General features: G+C 46.1%; 1 protein-coding gene across 1 annotated transcript in view; it reads left to right on the top strand.

Annotated features, from left to right (window-relative positions):
* ADHFE1 (alcohol dehydrogenase iron containing 1) overlaps positions 1–17847 on the top strand; it is a 45702-nt gene that overhangs the window by 8443 nt on the left and 19412 nt on the right. Inside the window, exons 5-10 of the mRNA XM_074987124.1 lie at positions 3157–3311; positions 3790–3986; positions 9718–9795; positions 11981–12086; positions 13258–13410; positions 15555–15653. Coding sequence (XP_074843225.1) covers positions 3157–3311; positions 3790–3986; positions 9718–9795; positions 11981–12086; positions 13258–13410; positions 15555–15653 — 788 coding nt within the window. The remainder of the gene's footprint in view (positions 1–3156; positions 3312–3789; positions 3987–9717; positions 9796–11980; positions 12087–13257; positions 13411–15554; positions 15654–17847) is intronic.

The following is a 17847-nucleotide window of genomic DNA, read 5'->3' as shown; positions in this document are numbered from 1 at the left end:
AGAATGAGGAGAAGCTGTTCTCAGTGACAGAATGAGAAGCAATGTTCTCAAGTTGTGGTAGGGAAGCCCAGATTAGATATTAGGAAAAACTATTTCACTAGGAACAGAGAGGAAGCCGTGCTAGTCTATACACTATCAAAACAAAAGTGGGTCTGTCCCACGGAAGCTCACCTAATAAACTATTTTGCTAGTCTTTAAAGTGCTACTTGACTGCTTTTTATTTCACTAGGGTGTGTCTGCACTTGCATTCCTCTTTTGAAAGAGGTATGCAAATGAGGGAGCTCGAAAATGCAAATAAGTTGCAGATTTGCATATCTGGCACCTAATTTTGCATATTCAAATTTCGAAAGAAGAAAACCAGAGTAGACGCTGCTCTTTCAAAAGTAAACCTCATCTTTGAAAGAATCCTTCCCATAAAAAAGAAGATAGGGTTTACTTTCAAAAGAGCAGCGTCTACATTGGTTTTCTACTTTCAAAAGAAGCTCCTTTGAAATCAGAATATGTAAATGAGGGGGCAGATATGCAAATCTGCACCTCATTTGCATTTTCAATTTCTTTCATTTGCATGCCTCTTTCAAAAGAGGAGTGCAAGTGTAAACACAGCCTAGGAGAGTGGTGAAGCTCTGGAATGGATCACTTAGGGAGATTATAGAATCGCCTTTCCTAAAAGTCTTTTAAGTCCTAGCTTCATACAGCCCTGACTGGGTAGAGGTTGTTGGGACTAGTCCTGCTTTCAGCAGGGAGTTGGATTCGATGACCACCAGAGGTCTCTTCCAATCCTATGATTCTATGAGTTTGTGACACTGTTGAGGAAGAGAATGTGCAGCAGCCAAGCAGAGTATGCATTCTTTCTGGAAGCCGGATCCTTTTCCTAGCTCTAATCAATCCCCTCCCAGGACCCATTGTTGCTGGGACATAAGGGCAGGGAGGACACCTGTGGTGAGTGCACATTTGTAATTATGCCTGGGGATAGACCAAGAATTGTCCAAGGATATCTCCAGGAAGCTCTCCTGGAGGTACTCCGCAATCCTCTGCAGAAGTTTTCTGGGAAGGGCTGCTTTACTCTGTCAACTGAGCAGGACACTTTCCCATGCCAGCCTAGTATTAAGTGATCTGACATCACTGCAGCATACAGCGTAGGAGAAAAAGGTCATGATCTCTATCCAGATTTATGCAGCAACTGTTCCCTTTCCACCTCTCTTAGCCTCAGCAGAATGATATCACACATGGGCCGTGTCTACACGTGCCCCAAACTTCGAAACGGCCATGCAAATGGCCATTTCGAAATTTACTAATGAAGCGCTGAAATGCATATTCAGCGCTTCATTAGCATGCGGGCGGCAGCGGCACTTCGAAATTGACGCCCTTGCCGCCGCGCGGCGCGTCCAGACGGGGCTCCTTTTCGAAAGGGCCCCGCCTACTTCGAAGTCCCCTTATTCCCATGAGCTCATGGGAATAAGGGGACTTTGAAGAAGGTGGCGTCCTTTCGAAAAGGAGCCCCGTCTGGACGCGCCGCGCAGCGGCAAGGCGCGTCAATTTCGAAGCGCCGCTGCCTCCCGCATGCTAATGAAGCGCTGAATATGCATTTCAGCGCTTCATTAGTAAACTTCGAAATGGCCATTTGCATGGCCATTTCGAAGTTTGGGGCACGTGTAGACGTAGCCATGGTCGCCTTAGTCAAATGGGACTTTTCATAAGTGGTAGCCTCGAAGTAAGCCAGTGTTTCCTGATCCCCACCAAAGAATGTTGCCAGATGTGCCCTGTTTACAGGGGGTTGGAAAGGATCATCCCAGGCCACAGCCAGTATGTTCAGGAAGGGGGTTGTGCCACACTGCCTTTGCAAATTCTCTCTCTCTACACTCCAAAAATGGTACCACTGGTTTACGAAAGCAAACCAGCCTAGGACTTACTTTTCAAAAGGAGCTCCAGGTGTTCTTGCTGCTTCCCTGGCTGCAGAAAGTGTGTTCCGCTGGGAAAAAAGCTGCCACCAAGTTACTTGAAATTTGACTACTCCTATGTGGCTCATACTCATTCATAGTGACAGCTCCTACCCTGTGTCTACACATGCCCCTTCCTTTCGAAAGGGGCATGTTAATGAGCGGGTTCAAAAGATGCTAATGAGGCACTGCAATGAATATGCAGTGCCTCATTAGCATAATGGCGGCCATGGCGATTCGAAAGTGCGGCTTTTCAAATCACACGCCGCCCGTGAAGACGGGACCTTCCGAAAGGCCCCTCCCAGTTTTCGAAAGCCCCTTCATCTGATCACCAGATAGGAAGAAGGGCTTTCGAAAACTGGGGGGGGGTCCTTTTGGAAGGTCCTGTCTCCACAGGCGGCGCACGATTCGAAAAGCTGCACTTTTGAATCACCGCGGCTGCCATTATGCTAATGAGGTGCTGCATATTCATTGTAGTGCCTCATTAGCATCTGTCGAACCCACTCATTAACATGCCCCTTTCGAAAGGAAGGGGCACATGTAGACCCAGCCCTAGTGCATTTCCAGTATCTTGCATGTGTCCTCAGCTCAAGGCGCTTGTTATGTTTTAAACTACACATTTTTCTGTAAACTTTTATTCACATATGAAACATTTTCTTTTACTGTGTTGCACCATGTCTACACTAGCCCAAAACTTCGAAATGGCCATGCACGTGGTCATTTCGAAGATTACTAATGAAGCGCTGAAATACATATTCAACGCCTCCCTACCACGCAGGTGGGTGCAGCACTTCGAAATTGCCGCAGCTCATCCAGACGGAGGTCATTTTCGAAAGGACCCCGGAACCTTCAAAATCCCCATATTCCTATCTGCTGATAAGAATGAGGGAATTTCGAAGTTGGTGGGGTCCTTTCGCAAAGGACCCCTGTTTGGACGAGCTGTGCAGCAGCGAGCCGTGGCAATTTTGAAGTGCCATGGCCGCCCATATTCTAATGAGGCGCTGAATATGTATTTCAGCACTTCATTAGTAATCTTCGAAATGGCCAGTTGCATGGCCATTTCAAAGTTTTGGGCTAGTGTAGACACAGCCTGACGTTATATACATTTGTGATGAAAGATATTATGGCAAGTTCAGTATTTTTACTAAATAGGTCAATTTTAATTGGAATTTAATGGAGTTTAAGAATTTAGACTTTGTTTTTTAATTGACTGTTGCAGGATCTGCAGAATCTAGGAGCTAGAAAAGTTTGTGTGATGACAGACAAGAACCTCTGCCAGCTACCACCAGTAAAAGCAGTATTGAATTCCTTAACAAAAAATGGTATAGCTTTTGAAATGTATAATGATGTCCGGGTGGAGCCAACAGATCAGAGGTACTGTTTCTTTTATATCCTGAAAGCTTATATTCTGAAAGCATTTATTTAGGCTCTTAGTCCCATCGCTCTAATGCCTTTTGCTACATCAGTCCTGGATAAAGAGACCAGCAGCACTGAGTCTCTGAGCCCAGATCAACCGGTGCAGGCTCATGGAGCTTGTGCTACAGGGCTAGAAGTAGCAGTATAGACAGCCAGGTGGGAACCCAAGCTCTGAAACCTGGGGAGAGGGGAGGGTCTCAGAGCTCAGATTCCAGCCTGAACCTGAACATCTATCTACACTGCTGTTTTTAGCATGAACACAGGTCAGTTCACTCAGACTCTAATACTCACTGCCTCAGGGTTGCCTGGTTGGTTTGTTTGTTGCCTTGTAGATGTACTGATAATACCTCTGACGTGTCAGTGACATATACATTGATCTGAACAGTTAAGTTTGCAAAATGCACAATTAATGACAAAATCTTCTTTTCCTTCTAAGCTTCAAGGATGCCATCATATTTGCTCAGAAGGGGGAGTTTGATGCCTACGTTGCTGTGGGCGGCGGTTCTGTAATAGACACTTGTAAAGCTGCCAACCTATATGCCTCCAGTCCTGAGTCGGATTTCTTGGATTACGTCAATGCTCCCATTGGAAAAGGAAAGTCTGTTATTGTGCCTCTCAAGCCACTCATTGCAGGTGAAGAAGCGGAAGTGTGGTATGGTGTTTGGATTTTGTTGTTGTTTTCTTCCTTCAAGGCTCTTTGTAAGACTTTCATATTGAAGTAAGTTTATCTTTGGCCATTTAATCCTCTCCCCTTGGGTTTGTTTCTACTCCAGTTGAATTCAGTTGAAGTTTTGCTATTGACTTATATAGGCATAGAATCTTGTTCTTTGTCACCAGCTGCTCTTCTTTGAGGGGATCAGAGGATAAAATGACTGCTCCTCTCTGAATCATTGGAGCTAGACTTACTAACTGGTTCTGTTATACAATACCAAAGTATATCACAATGGAAGCTATATAAATATAAAACACTCTAGTCTGTACACCACACCATAAACATATAATCCTTATGCTATAAGAAATGCATTTTATCACATATGTAGTTGGACACTGTTTTCTTTCCTTTTTTGATCACTATGGGTACGTCTACACTAGAGGGTGCTTTCTAAAAAGCTGGGCCTTTTTAGAAAAAGCCCTCACAGCGGCTCCACACCAAATGTGTTCTTTCAATACTAAATCAAGAGAACACCGCACTTCTTCTGGCAGCCCTCTTCCGCTCCCAGATGAGGAAGAGCACCTTTTCCTCTCAGAAAAAAATGTGTGTAGCTGCTCCTGGGGCCCTTTTGTCAAAAGAGGCCAGCTGGAGCTGGGAGGTGCCCTGGCCAGCACTATCAGAACTGTATGCTCCCTGCGTCCAGATGCTTTAAAGGCACAGGGAGCCCCAGAGACCCCGTGGCAGGAAGCTGAGAGCATGGAGGCAGCAAGGAGTCGAGCTCGTCACCACCACGCCCTCACAGCCACGCTCTGCAGCAGAGAGTCCAAATATGGCAGACAGACAGCAGGCCCACAACCCCCAGGGGCTCCCCAGAGAGCTGGCCAAGGGGTCCCAGCAGCCTGTCCGGGTTTCCAATGTCTGGCCCCATCATAGACCAAGCCCAAGCTCCATGACCTCTTGGGCCTCTGGCATGATGAGGAAGTCCTCGTGAGACCACTGGGCAGAGGTGGAATTCCGCTGCCTATGCCCAGCTGGCCACCAGCTTGGCAGCCCGGGGACACATCACCTGGATATTGGAGCAGGTACACTCCAAAGTGGAGGAGCTGTGGCAGGGGTACTCCAGGGATGCAGACAGTTAGTCAATGGCAGGACCTTCTACCTGTCCCTTTTACAAGGAGCTGTACAGCTTCCTTTGGAGTGAAAACAGCTCCCCCCACACACCCTCCTTGATACCACAGCAGAGGAGCCCCCTGTGACGACAACGCCAGATACCAAGGCGGAGGAGGAGCAGCTGGGACCACCAAGCCAGACCACCCAGCCAGAGCCAGAGCCACCATCAGATCAGGACTCAAGCAATGGGACTCTTGTTATCGCCATGACCCTGGCATCCTTCAGTCAGGCCACATGGAGCGGGGCATCTCTGGATTTCTTTGAAGGTCCTCCCCGTAAGTACCCCCTGTGCTGTGCACCCTGGGACATAAAGGGAGAAGGGCCACCCGCCCCTGCCATGTCTGGAATCGGGCCAACCCCACAGCCTCCAGCCTCAGCCCAGATGAGCCCCAGAAAGTCGCAGGTCCCAGTGTACAGACATCCCCAGTCAGCACCCGCTTCCACGGATAGCTCCGCAAGCCACACGCACGGGGAAGGAGTAGGGGAGCCTGAACTGCGCCCAGCGCATACCCCACCCATATGGGGACCTCTCTGTGCTCAGGATTCCCAGGGCCACTGGGCCATTGGACAGGGGTTGGGGGCTGCTGCCCATGTGGGGTGTGGCCCTCAGAACTGTGGTGCGGGACTGACATACAGTATTTCTCTCCCCTTCCATCCTTACAGCTGTGCCATCCAAGGGCCGGGGGAGCCCCAGCACACCACCGGGGCCAGCCAGCCCCATCCACGACATCGGGCCGGGATGTCCAGGAGTGGCAGCAGAGAGGGCTGGGGCTCCCCCACCACCAGTGCCTGGGCAGGCCCACGCCTGGAGGACATGTCAGCACACCTCTGATAATTCCTCTACCTACACAGCCTCCGTCCGCTTCCAGAATGACCTGGTGGGAGGTAGTGGAGGGAGGAGGTGGACCTGATGTGGCAGCAGGAGGCTTGGGCCGAGCTCATGGCCCACCTCAGGAGAATCACCGGGATTCTGAGGGACCAGTCGGCCCAGCCTCCTGCCCCTACTGCCTCCCCCACCACTGCCTTGCTGCACCCCCACTACCTCTGCCACCCCCTCCCTCCACTACCCCCCCCCACTTCCTCTGCTGCCCTGCTCCTGCCCAGACTCCCCCTGGCCATCATGCTGGGCTTTCCCTGGTGGCAGATGGCCACAGTAGATGCCATCATACCAGAACCCCCTGTCCCCTGCCACTACCCCATCCCCCCTCTTCTCCCCCTGCCGAGCCCAAGCCCACAGCACCTCTCCCATGGGCATACAGCCCTGTGATCCCGGCCCCATCCCAGCCCTGACAGGGACCCTGAACTCGGTGAGAGGGGCTTCCATGACTGCCCTGGCTTGTGGCTCCCCACCCCCCTCAGAGGACTAGGTCCCCCACCTTCGGTCACAAGCCCCCCTCCAAGTTTAGATGCTGCCATCCCCATCCCCCCACCCCATGTATCTAAGTTAAGACTTGCACACTGTAAATAGTTTTCATTAACAAAAGTTGTTTTGCACACAGTCTTCCAGTTTCAATAGTAAAGGCTTTATGTTTACACCACCTCTGTGTGCCCATTATTGTGGGGGTGAAAGGTGCATGGGCAGGAGGCATTGTGATGCAGATGGGGTGGGGCTATTGGCTTGAGGATCCTGCAGGGGGTGCCCTGGCGGGGCCACTGGGGCCCACGGGCAAAGCTCACCTGGAGGGCCTCCTGGACCTGCACCCCATCACAGTGTGCTTGGCAGTCAGGGACCATGCCTGGCTGTTCATACCTGGAGCTAGCTTCAGCTGTCCACTCTGGGAGGAAGGCCTCCTCCTTGCACTCCACAGTGTCCTCCACAGCCCGGGGGATGTTGTGCACCCTGACATATGGGTAAATGAGGAGACACCTGAACTGCACTTTCAGCTGGCCCAGGGCACACGCCATAGAATCAATCATAGCATCATAGAATGCTAGGACTGGAAGGGACCTTGAGAGGTCAGCGTGTCCAGGCCCCTGCCCTCATGGCAGGACCAAGTACTGTCTAGACCATCCCTGATAGACATTTATCTAACCTGTTCTCAAATATCTCTAGCGCTGGAGGTTCCACAACCTTCCTAGGCAATTTATTCTGCTGTTTGACCACCCTGACAGTTAGGAATGTTTTCCTGATGAGTATGAAATTCTTCAGTAACAGTGTGCTGTGATGTTCTTATATATTTATGTGTGATTTCATAATAATACGGGGATATACCTATTTATGGAACTGGAAGGCACCCAGAGAGGTCATCAAGTCCAGTCCCCTGTACTCACAGCAGGACTAAGCACTCTTCCTGAGAAATTTATTTGCCCCAGATCCCTAAATGGCCCCCTCAAGGATTGAGCTCACAACCCTAGGTTTAGCAGGGCAGTGCTCAAACCACTGACCTATCCCTCCTCAGCAAAGAAAATAAAAAATAATTTTTATAAAGTAGATCCTTGAAGGTTATGTACACACATCTCTTAGAGCTGGAAAGGACATCTAGTCTAGTCTCCTGCCATCTTAGCAGGAACAAGTACTATCTCTGGCATGCATTTGCTCTAGTCCTTAAATGGGCTCCTCAAGGATTGAGCTCACAGCTAGGTTTAGTAGGGCAATGCTCAAACCACTGAGCTGCAGACCATCCTGCCCTCTTCCTGCCCCCTTTTCCTTCTCTGAGCCCTCTGGGCACTCTCCACCACCACCACCACCACCACAAAGCTGCCCCTCTAGCAGCAGGCCTGATGGGAGGGCAGCACAGTCCCCCAGAGCTAGGCCTCCCCACCCTGAACCCTCACTGATGGTCCCCCCCACCCAGGAGCCCCCTCTGTCTCCCCATGCCAGATCTGCAAGCTGAGTTTGCCTTATCTGCAGGAGGACAGCCCCGAGGGTTGACTTGCCCACCCCAAATTGCTGTCCCACAGATTGGTTAGCTGTCCAGAGTGGCTGGTTTCCAGATGGCAATCGCTATGCGCTTCTCGAGGGGCAGGCCATAGGCAGATATCATGTCTGTGGGGAGCAGGGCTGAGCCAGGTGGAGAGCAGGGCTGAGCCAGTCTCCTCCCTCATGCAGAAGTTCTGGAGCCACTGCACATCCTCCCACTTGCCCATCACCGGCTGGCCCCACCACAGTCTGAGCTGGTAGGGTAGCTCCTAATGCACATGAACACCCAGGGAGGCACAGCCAGGGCCCTGGGCAGTTGGACTCCTCGGCCCCAGCAAGGGATCTCTGCCACTCGAGCTGGAGGGTGGCTGCAGTCATGGTGGCCAGCAGCTTGACCAGGGCATGGATGCAGTGCCAGCCCAGCATCTGCTGTGGGTCCATAGCTGTGAGCTGCTAACTTCTGGTCCCTGCACCAGCTCTGCTATGCTGCGTGCAGCAAGGCAGGCCTCAGTGTGTGCAGGGAGGGGCCCTTTCAGGGAGCACCTGGCCGGAGCTCCAGGAAGAGCTTACTGGCCATATAACCCCATCCGCTTTATTTCCTGGCCCGTGCATCTTTTGAAAGAGCATCCAGTGCTGCATGGCCACTCTCTATCGAAAGAGCAGATCAGTTGTTTGATCGGCTTATTGTATGTGGCCACGCTCTTTTCAAAGTTTTTTTGGAACAGATCTTCTGAAAGAACGTCTTTCGAAGGACTGCTGTCGTGTAGCCCTAGCCTATGTGTTTTAAATGTACCATATCGCAACATTGACATACCCCACACCTACTTCCAGTAAGATGGTTGGTGATACTTATCTAATCAGATGATTTTCTGTTATATCCAGGTTTTAGCGTTTGATCCAATGCCCACTGAAGTAATGGAAAAACTCAAGTTGATTTAATGGGCTTTGAATCAGTTCTTAGCATTTGACACAATTCTTTGTTAGTATCATCTTTATTAGCTTCCATTTAAAACAGTCCTCCCTTTCTTTCACACTTACAAAACTACATACAATTGATCCCAGAATTAATCACCAATTAAACTGTACTAATCACCATTTTTTATTGACAGCTGCTTTGATATACAAATCCTGATGGAGCCAAAATAATCCCTACTTGTTACTGATCCATCTGCCAAATGCAAACAGAGCTGTTTTATTAACAAAATGTGCATTTGCTTCTACCAGTAATACATACAGCCCGGTTTAATGTTGGACAAGCAGCAGTAGATGTTAATGCTAATTTAAGTGGTTCATAGCGTCCCTTGGCTTGCTATGCCTTTGTACAATATGCAGCTACATGGGGCCACAGTACTCTTTATGGCTTTTGGGTACTATCACAATACAAATGTGTAATAATCCTGGACTGTACCTATGCTAGAAAAGCCATTTCTAATATTGGTATAAGAATGCTCTACTACTCTTTCTATAACACTGTGCTTTGTTTTATGCTAAATTGAAACATAAAATGCTGTCTTCCCTGAGTGCACATTCCTACTCATGGGGTGCATGCTACTGCTCCTAGCTGCACTGCCAGCATCTCCCAAGACTGTGACTGTGCAGAGTCCGTCTCTAGGAATTCTAGTGACAGATGAATAAAGTTTGTTTCTGTTTCATCATCCCAGTTGTCCATTCTTCTTTTTCAGTTCCCACAACAGCTGGAACTGGAAGTGAAACCACTGGCATTGCCATTTTTGACTACAAAAAACTAAAAGTAAAAACCGGTAAGACTTTTTGTCTGGTATTTAATTAGATTCTTTTCCAAACTTTCATTATTTTCCTCTGCTATAAAATAAACACCTTGTGAAATTTCGGATGTGTCATGTCACTGTGTTCAGCAGCTACAGACCAATCTCAGCAGATTGTTTTCCGTCTTGAATGAAATTTTAAAGCATATTAATTATGCACATATAACCCAAGAGATCATGATTTGACGGTGTAATGGGACGCTAGGTCTTTGAATGGTAAAATGTGTTAAAATCACAAGAAATTTCTGCTCATAGAGTATTTGGGTTTAGGCAACTGTTCCCGTATTTCTTCTTTTACTTTCTTTCTGTTTTTAAGACCCATGGTCCACACGTTTGTTTTCCTGACTTCTTGGGATCGTATGCCTGCAAGGGCCTGAAAGGCACATTATCGTTCTCTGACTTTTCATTCCCTGGAAAATAGGATTAAAGCCAAAATGTAATCTTTAAACTTTATAGCTATTCTGAGATTTTACAGTGGTCTTGTAACATTGAGTGGCTTTTATGTATCATGTATACTGCAATATATAGGGCCTAACAGGGTAGATTAAGGAGTTTTAACTTAGATTAGTAGTGATTTCAGTTAGTCTAAAGCATGTAAGTATTCTTATTATTATTAGCGTGTCTAAAGAGCCCATCACCAAAGTATGAAGACACAGATAGCAAAATATGCGGCAAAACATTAGTTCTAAAAACTGATCTGAATATTCCTTCTGCTTAGCTGATTGCTGCTTATTTACGAGCACTTGGGTTAAAGATCTTTGTAACTGGGGCCAGTTCACAATCACTTTGATGGTATAGCTGCTAGGGCATTGTGAAAGGTTTCCAGGTGGGAGCAGAGAGGTTGCTCTGCAAGATTCACTCAAGGCAAGAGTCAAGGTGCAGGAAACATTCTAGTCTCCAGTATGGCTGATCCCTTCAGCCTATAGAAAAACTACACATTTCCAGTTGATACACTTCCTGCAGAGCTGTAGCTGGATTTTTCTGGGCAGCTATTAACCCTGACAACAGCCAACAAATGAGATAAATCAAAAATAAAGGCAATGGTCCCACATGAGCTGGTGAAGGTAAAGGGGTTCTAACAAGCAGATTATTGGGAGACAGGGATGTAGGCAGAACAGTGGTGGTCAGGTTAGTGATTGAAGCCTTAATTGGGAACAAGGAACAGGGAGTTTGGAGCTGAGGACAGTCAGAAGTGTGTGGCACAGAAGCAGGGATCTGGGAAAAATCAGGAGGGCACCAACAAGGCAGGGATCGGGAGTCAAGTGGGAGGGCAGGACCTGAGGTAACAGCCATCCAGGGATTCATAATTGCTCTGACAACTTCCTGTGCCACTTCCTGGATTAAACAGTGAGTTTGAGCCAATCATGGAGGACAGATGTCTCCTCCAATCAGGAACTTTTTTGAATAATGTCTCTGGTCAATTAGAGTCTATCAGCCAACATACCCTCCTGGTATTTTGAATGAGCTGCTGGGTGTTGGTTGCAGACCTGGGGTCATAACTTGTGATTCTTTGTACAGATGTGCAGAACCTGTTAGTAAATCAGCAAATGAATTATTTTCCAAGTCTGATTCTTGCCAAACTAAGAAGTCAACTGCTGTTTCACTGGTTGACAGTCTCCTTCTTGCCCTATGCTGGGATGGAAAATATGGCTTACCATAGGGCTGAGCAGATAATTCAATCTCTCTGTCCATTCAGTCTTTATATCTCCACTCTTTTTGCTGAGACTGCCAGTGATGGTGCAAACTATTGTACGTTGTTAGGTGTTGAAACCTGGCATAAGGTGAAAAGCATAGTCTCATTTCAATTTAGGGCCCTGATCAGCCAGCATTTTGCGGCACCCATCACCAACCAACTTTCCTTAGAATATTTGATTGAGAGGTGAAAAGCTGACCCCATTACCTGCATGACTCAGTCCCCCAGAGTGATTGTCCTTAATACTAACAAAATGAATATTTTTGCAGAATCTTCAGCTTCCTCAGTAGAGTGTAGATGCGTACGAATTTCAAGCTCTCCCTTTCCTTCCCTCTTATCATTAATGGCGACCACTTGTCTTGAGATTATAACTTTTCTCTTACAAGAGATTAAGAGTTTCTCTTTTCCATGTTGTTTATTGTCAACAGTCCTTTTTATTAACACACCTTTATAATTCACATGTTTTAGGCATTGCTTCTAGGGCCATTAAGCCCACATTGGGTATGATTGATCCTTTGCACGCGCTGCATATGCCAGAGCGAGTAGTTGCCAACAGCGGCTTTGATGTGCTTTGGTAAGTAGTCTGTCTGGGCTGCTGGATTTGGGGTGGAGATCATTTTAACTTAGACGCACAAATACTTCAAAGGTAAAAATTCACCATTTTCCCTAATGTGTCCGTTTTCAATCTAACTCAGTCCCAGCTCCCTGTTTCTTCCATGCACTGTTCCTTTCAGTTCTTCTGAAACAAATCACAGTTCCTCATTCAGCTATATAAAAATAAATGTGCATTGGATGGCTGGGCCAACATACCAACTGTCAGAAGAGGCAATCCTTGAGGTTAACTGTGAAGTTTTAAATGCTTTGCTGGAGCATAGGAAACACACGGTGAACCCACTGCAGAAGGTAGGCTGTATGGCAGTCCCCTGCCTCTCAGGAGCAGAGACTACAGTAGCAGGGGTTTTAGAGGTCAAGACTGAAGTGTATTGACAAAGCTTTCTGTGGAAGTCTGTGAGATGGTGGGTCCTGCAGACAAGGTCTGAGTCCTCTTCAGCTTCCAAGATGGCTACTCCAAACTGATATTTTTAGTACATCCATTAGCCCAAAAACCCTTCAAAGTTCTGTAAGATACATTGGAGCAATTATAGATCAAGGATTTCATCTGCATAAAATGATTGGATTCACTGATATGGCTGCTTTTAATGCAGAAATAATTTAAGGAAATAGCAGATTTTATAATAGGATATAATAAGATGATAAAAACAACATGTGGCACCTTACAGGCTAACAGATATTTTGGAGTATAAACTTTTGTGGCCAAAGACCTGCTTCGTTAAAAGTTATATTTGTTGTGCTTCTCAAACTGTTAGCTGACTTCAGTGCCTCAAAAATTCATTATTTTAGTGGAGTTTAGTTATTTTAAGCTCTAAATGGTTCAGCTGTGTTTACCTGTTGGCTAAAAAGATAAATAATGATTACTAGCATAAATGTGGAGTCTTATGAGCACAGTCAGTTTCCTCTAGCATTCATGAATATCAGACTCCCAATGTTTTAAAGCCAAAACCTTTAAAAGACAGGTCACGTTATCTTTATAGTCCTAGAATTTTAAATCCCTTCTGTCCTGAAGAAAGGGAATGTTCATTTTGCAGTAGCTGAGCTTGTAAAATGCCAAATCCCTTGCAGGACACACTGACTGCATGCAAGAGAAAAATGGAACTTTTCTGTTTTCAAGTGTTTCTTCCTTTTAGCCATGCACTGGAGGCATACACTGCTCTTCCTTACAAGATGCGCAGCCCCTGTCCTTCAAATCCAATCAACCGGCCTGCTTACCAAGGCAGCAACCCTATCAGTGATGTCTGGGCTGTCCACGCACTGCGCATTGTGGCAAAGTACTTGAAAAGGTAATGTGCATCAAGCAACCTTTCACCTTGATGATAGGTTTGATGCTGCACACCTGGCAGGAAGCATACTAGTGAGGACCTGAGTGCTAGAGAGTATCTGTACAGCAAAGAAAAACCCATGACTGGGTCAGCAGACTTAGGATCTGATGGTACAGGACTGTTTCATTTCTGTGTGGACATCTGAGCTCAGATGGACTGTGGGCTCTAATTCCCAGAAGCTGGGTTTTAGCCGAAGCCTGGAAGTCTACACAGCAAGGAAACAGTCCTGCTGCCCAAGCCCTGTAAACCCAAATCAGTTGGCATGGGCCATCAGTTTTTGCTGTGAAAACATACCCTGAGATGAGATCATTTTCTGTCTTAGACCCTGGCTTTGTCCTTAGCAAGGCAGAGACCATCAAATAAAATCATAATGCATTCAACAAAATTGTTCTTTGGAGTGCCTTTTTAAAGCAGTTCATGAAGGGTTCATTGAGCATCTCCCATTGCTCAGCTAAACCTTAAAGCAGTGCTTTGAAAATGTACTTCCTAACATTCACCTTTCTGTAACAACTGTAGGCAAAACCCATGGTAAGATCACACATAAGGATTGCTATTACCTGTCTGCATGGCTTTCAATATGGTGAAAGGAGATTTGTGTACATGCATCAAGTAGATGTTCACATTCACCTCTGAAGTGTTAAAATGTATATATTTGAAGGTAGCTCCCTTTGGGTGTACCCTGTGAATACTTTTCAGCTACTCTGTGTTTTATAATCTAAAGATCAATATTTTTTCTATCTAAAAAGCTTTTTATAAGACAGAGTTCTCCTAATACCCTATTTATTATTCCGTTAGGGCGGAATTTGCCCTTGAGAGGATCTCTGTATCATCAGTCTCCTGAAGCAGAACTGGGTGGGATGAAGGGGAATTGGCCAAGTCCTCTGAAAGCACCAAATCAGAAGCTGTGGAGGGAAGAGCTGGGGAAGGCCCATGGTCTGCACTTACACCAGTAGACAGGAACCCGTGCACAGGGGAAGGGGAAGGGTAATGTCTAGCACTCCAGTTTATGAATTATAACAAATAGTGTGATGCTTTGAGAGATCACCCAGACCAGTAAGGGCTTGTGTAACCTCCTGCCCTGCACAGTTTTGACTCAGAGCCCAGATACCAGCAATGTGCTTCCAGCATAATGGCCTCACTCTGCCTTCCACCAGCCTGATCACTTCATGCTGGGTGACACCCACAGCCCTTCCAGCTTCAAGTCTCCACAAAACAATCTCTCTCCCCAGCAGTGCTCAGTCCTGCTCACTGGGCCCTCCCAAATTCACTGCCTCCAAAGATTCAGAGCACACCCCTGTCGGGTGGCTTAGCTAAGACTCACACTTCAGTTTAACTCAGTATGGAGACGGTTCTGTAATAAGGCAGAACTATATGTAGTATCAAAGTATATACATTTCAGTTATCACAAGTAAGAGTGAAAAGAGATAGGAAAGGTTACAGATAAAACCAACATCAAACACACTTTCTAGTGACTGAAACAATTGTGGTATGTTAGAGTCCTTGTCCCAGCAGCTTTTTTACTTATATCAAGTTCCCAGCATCCCCAGCCCTCCAGGCTTCACAGAATCAGAGTGCTGCTTCCTAAGTGATGGATAACTAAAATGTCTCTGTCACCCTTACATTACTCAAAAGGCATTTTTTGTCCACACCATCCAGGTGGCCTCCTGCTGTTGTACCCTTCCTGTTGATTTCCCATCCTTCTGCTCATTTATGGTAAAAGGGGCTTCCATTGTTTTGATTCCATAAAGCTAAATTTCCACTGCAGACCAACAAATAGCTGCCTTCACCCCACTTCACTTCTTTGGAGTTTAGTCTCTTGTTCTCCCCCTGGGGCACCTGGACCCAAATTGTCGTAACAATCATGGAGGATCGTATCCCATTTATACAACTGCTGTACAGTGAAAGGTTAGATTTGCCTTTACTGTAGCACTTTAATATAAACAAAGTTTCTCTTTGCTTATCTTTCTATCTGATCTACTGTCCATCTTTTTTGACATTTTAATTTTCATTCTGATTGTATCACTCATCCCCAAATAAGCATTTTCCCTTTCTCCTGAGCATGTCAATGCAGTTTAGATTTCCTAATGTTCAGTGTTTGTGTGCAGAGCTGTCAGAATGCCTGATGATCATGAAGCAAGGGCTAACATGCACCTGGCGAGTGCATTTGCTGGTATTGGATTTGGAAATGCTGGTGTTCATCTTTGGTGAGTAGAGGACATGTGTCAGCCACTTTCTAAAATTCTGTTTCTCGAGTGTTTGTTTCAGATTGCCAAGGAATCTTTTCAGACTAGCAGTCCCTGAGCGAGGGATATGATAAGATGCTTGGGCCAGATTTTCTTTTCTTATCTTTCTTCATGTAAAATAGAACCTTACATCACGATTAATCCAAGTGAAGTTAATAAAACTGTTTGTGCAATAAGGTACAGGTTGAATCCCTCTAATACAGAACTCTCTCATCCAGGAACATCCATGATCTGGCATGATTTTATTTAGTGGAACAGCCACTTCTCATGGGTGTGGCCAAATTTCCTGCAGTCCCATAAGGTTTGTTTACAGCCACCAGTCCTGGCTCTCAGTGTTCTGTGCTGTTATTTAGCTGAAATTTACCCCTAAATGTCTTCTGAGAGCCCAGAAGTGTTGGTAAAGCTGCTAGACAATATTGGCCTCCTGTAGTCTAGTAAATTCTCTCGTCCAGCACCAGTCAGGTCCTCAGGGTGCTGAATTAGATTCAACTTGTACTTCTTTCTGTTCATAAGGATAATGCAGTCTGATCTTATAAAATGCTAGGACTAAAATTTGACCTACTTTACTTTACTAGGAGGCACAGGCTACACAGTGTTTTTTCTTTTTTTAAAAAAAGTTAAAAGCTAGTGTTCGCTTTTCTAAATATAAATGAAACTTGTCACTCCCTCAGTTGTTCAGCAATACAATAAGCAGTAGTAACACCCCTACAGTAGCAAACCACAGCTTCCACCTCCCTTGTCCAGCATGGTCAGGACCTGACCAGCCCTGGACAAGAGAATTTGCCAAACAAGGGAAGGTTCCGTGCCATAACCCCCAAGCCACCCCCCCCCTCCTCCCACCACTGGGCTGCTTCCCTACCTTCTACCCTGGGGTTGCAGGGGAAAGCTGGCTCTGGCCCCAGCTCCACAGGGGAAAGCCAGCTCTGGCTCCAGCCCTGGGGCTGTCGGCAGACACCAGCCCCAGCCCTGTGCACCTGCCCTTCCACAAGGGTTGCTGGGGGGGGATGTAGCTCCTGCAGAAGATGCAGGCTGCACATTCCTACAAGACTCTCTGGGTCAGTGACATCCCTTGTCTTGCCAGACCAGGGATATTGACAGACCAGAGCATGCTGGATTTAGGAATTTCAATCTATTGTGAACATACACAGAAGCAAAATCTTCAGCCATTTCTGAATCAAGGCCATGTGGCAGAAGCTTATTACTGGTTTAATTCTTTTGCAGCCTAAATTGAGCTGTAATTAGTGTTTTTGTGAATATGAATAAAGCACTTTAAAGTAATTCCTCTCCAAATGAGCTAATGAGCTTCAGCTCCATAGAGTATATATGAATGTTCCCACTCAAGTAAGGGGCCCTACTCCTATGCTTATAGTTATGTAGGTGCTAAATCAAGGCCAAAGCCGAAAATTCCACAAAAACTTATTGCAACTTACTATAAATATTGATCTATTCAGAAATCCTCTCTGCACTCATTTGGCTCACTCAAAAGAAAGCAGAAGAAATACAGCACTTTAAAGACTAAGAAAATTATATATTTGGTGATGAGCTTTTGTGGGATAGACCCACTTCTTCAGATCAATTTCATTTCCAATACAGACCGATATTTATAAGTACAGAGGACCAAAAAAAAAAAATACAATAAAAACTGACAAATCAAATAGGATAGAAGAAAGGGAGTGAGAGGTGGGAAGTGAGGGGATAAGTGTCCTGTCTGAGATAATTACAAGGATCAAAGGAAGGGAAGCAGTAATTGTAATGCATGAGGTAGTTGATGTCTCTGTTCATACCACATGTTAATGTGTCAAATTTGAATATGTACTCTAAGTCACAAATCTCTCACTCTAATCTGTTGTCAAATTCTCTGTGTTCCAGGACACAAATTTTCAGGTCTTTAACAGAATGGCTCACTCCATTGAAGTGTTCACTGATGGTCTTATGTGTATCAATCAAGTACATTCAAATAAATAAACTTCCAAACGTTTCCCATAAGTACTGTTAGTAGTAGTAGGCATCTGTCAGTCTACGTAGACCGTGGATCACGCCCTTCATAGTTCCATTTGGGATCATCATTTGCAGTATCAACTGTGACTGTGAAGGCCAACACGAGAGTGACAGTCCTTGCTGCATCTGTTGCATGTGTAATGGGTGTCTGGCAGGT

This window comes from Carettochelys insculpta, chromosome 2 (genome assembly GCF_033958435.1).
Source record: "Carettochelys insculpta isolate YL-2023 chromosome 2, ASM3395843v1, whole genome shotgun sequence".
NCBI lineage: Eukaryota > Metazoa > Chordata > Testudines > Carettochelyidae > Carettochelys > Carettochelys insculpta.
The sequence above is the reverse complement of the archived record's forward strand: the minus strand, read 5'-3'. Positions and strand labels throughout refer to the sequence as shown.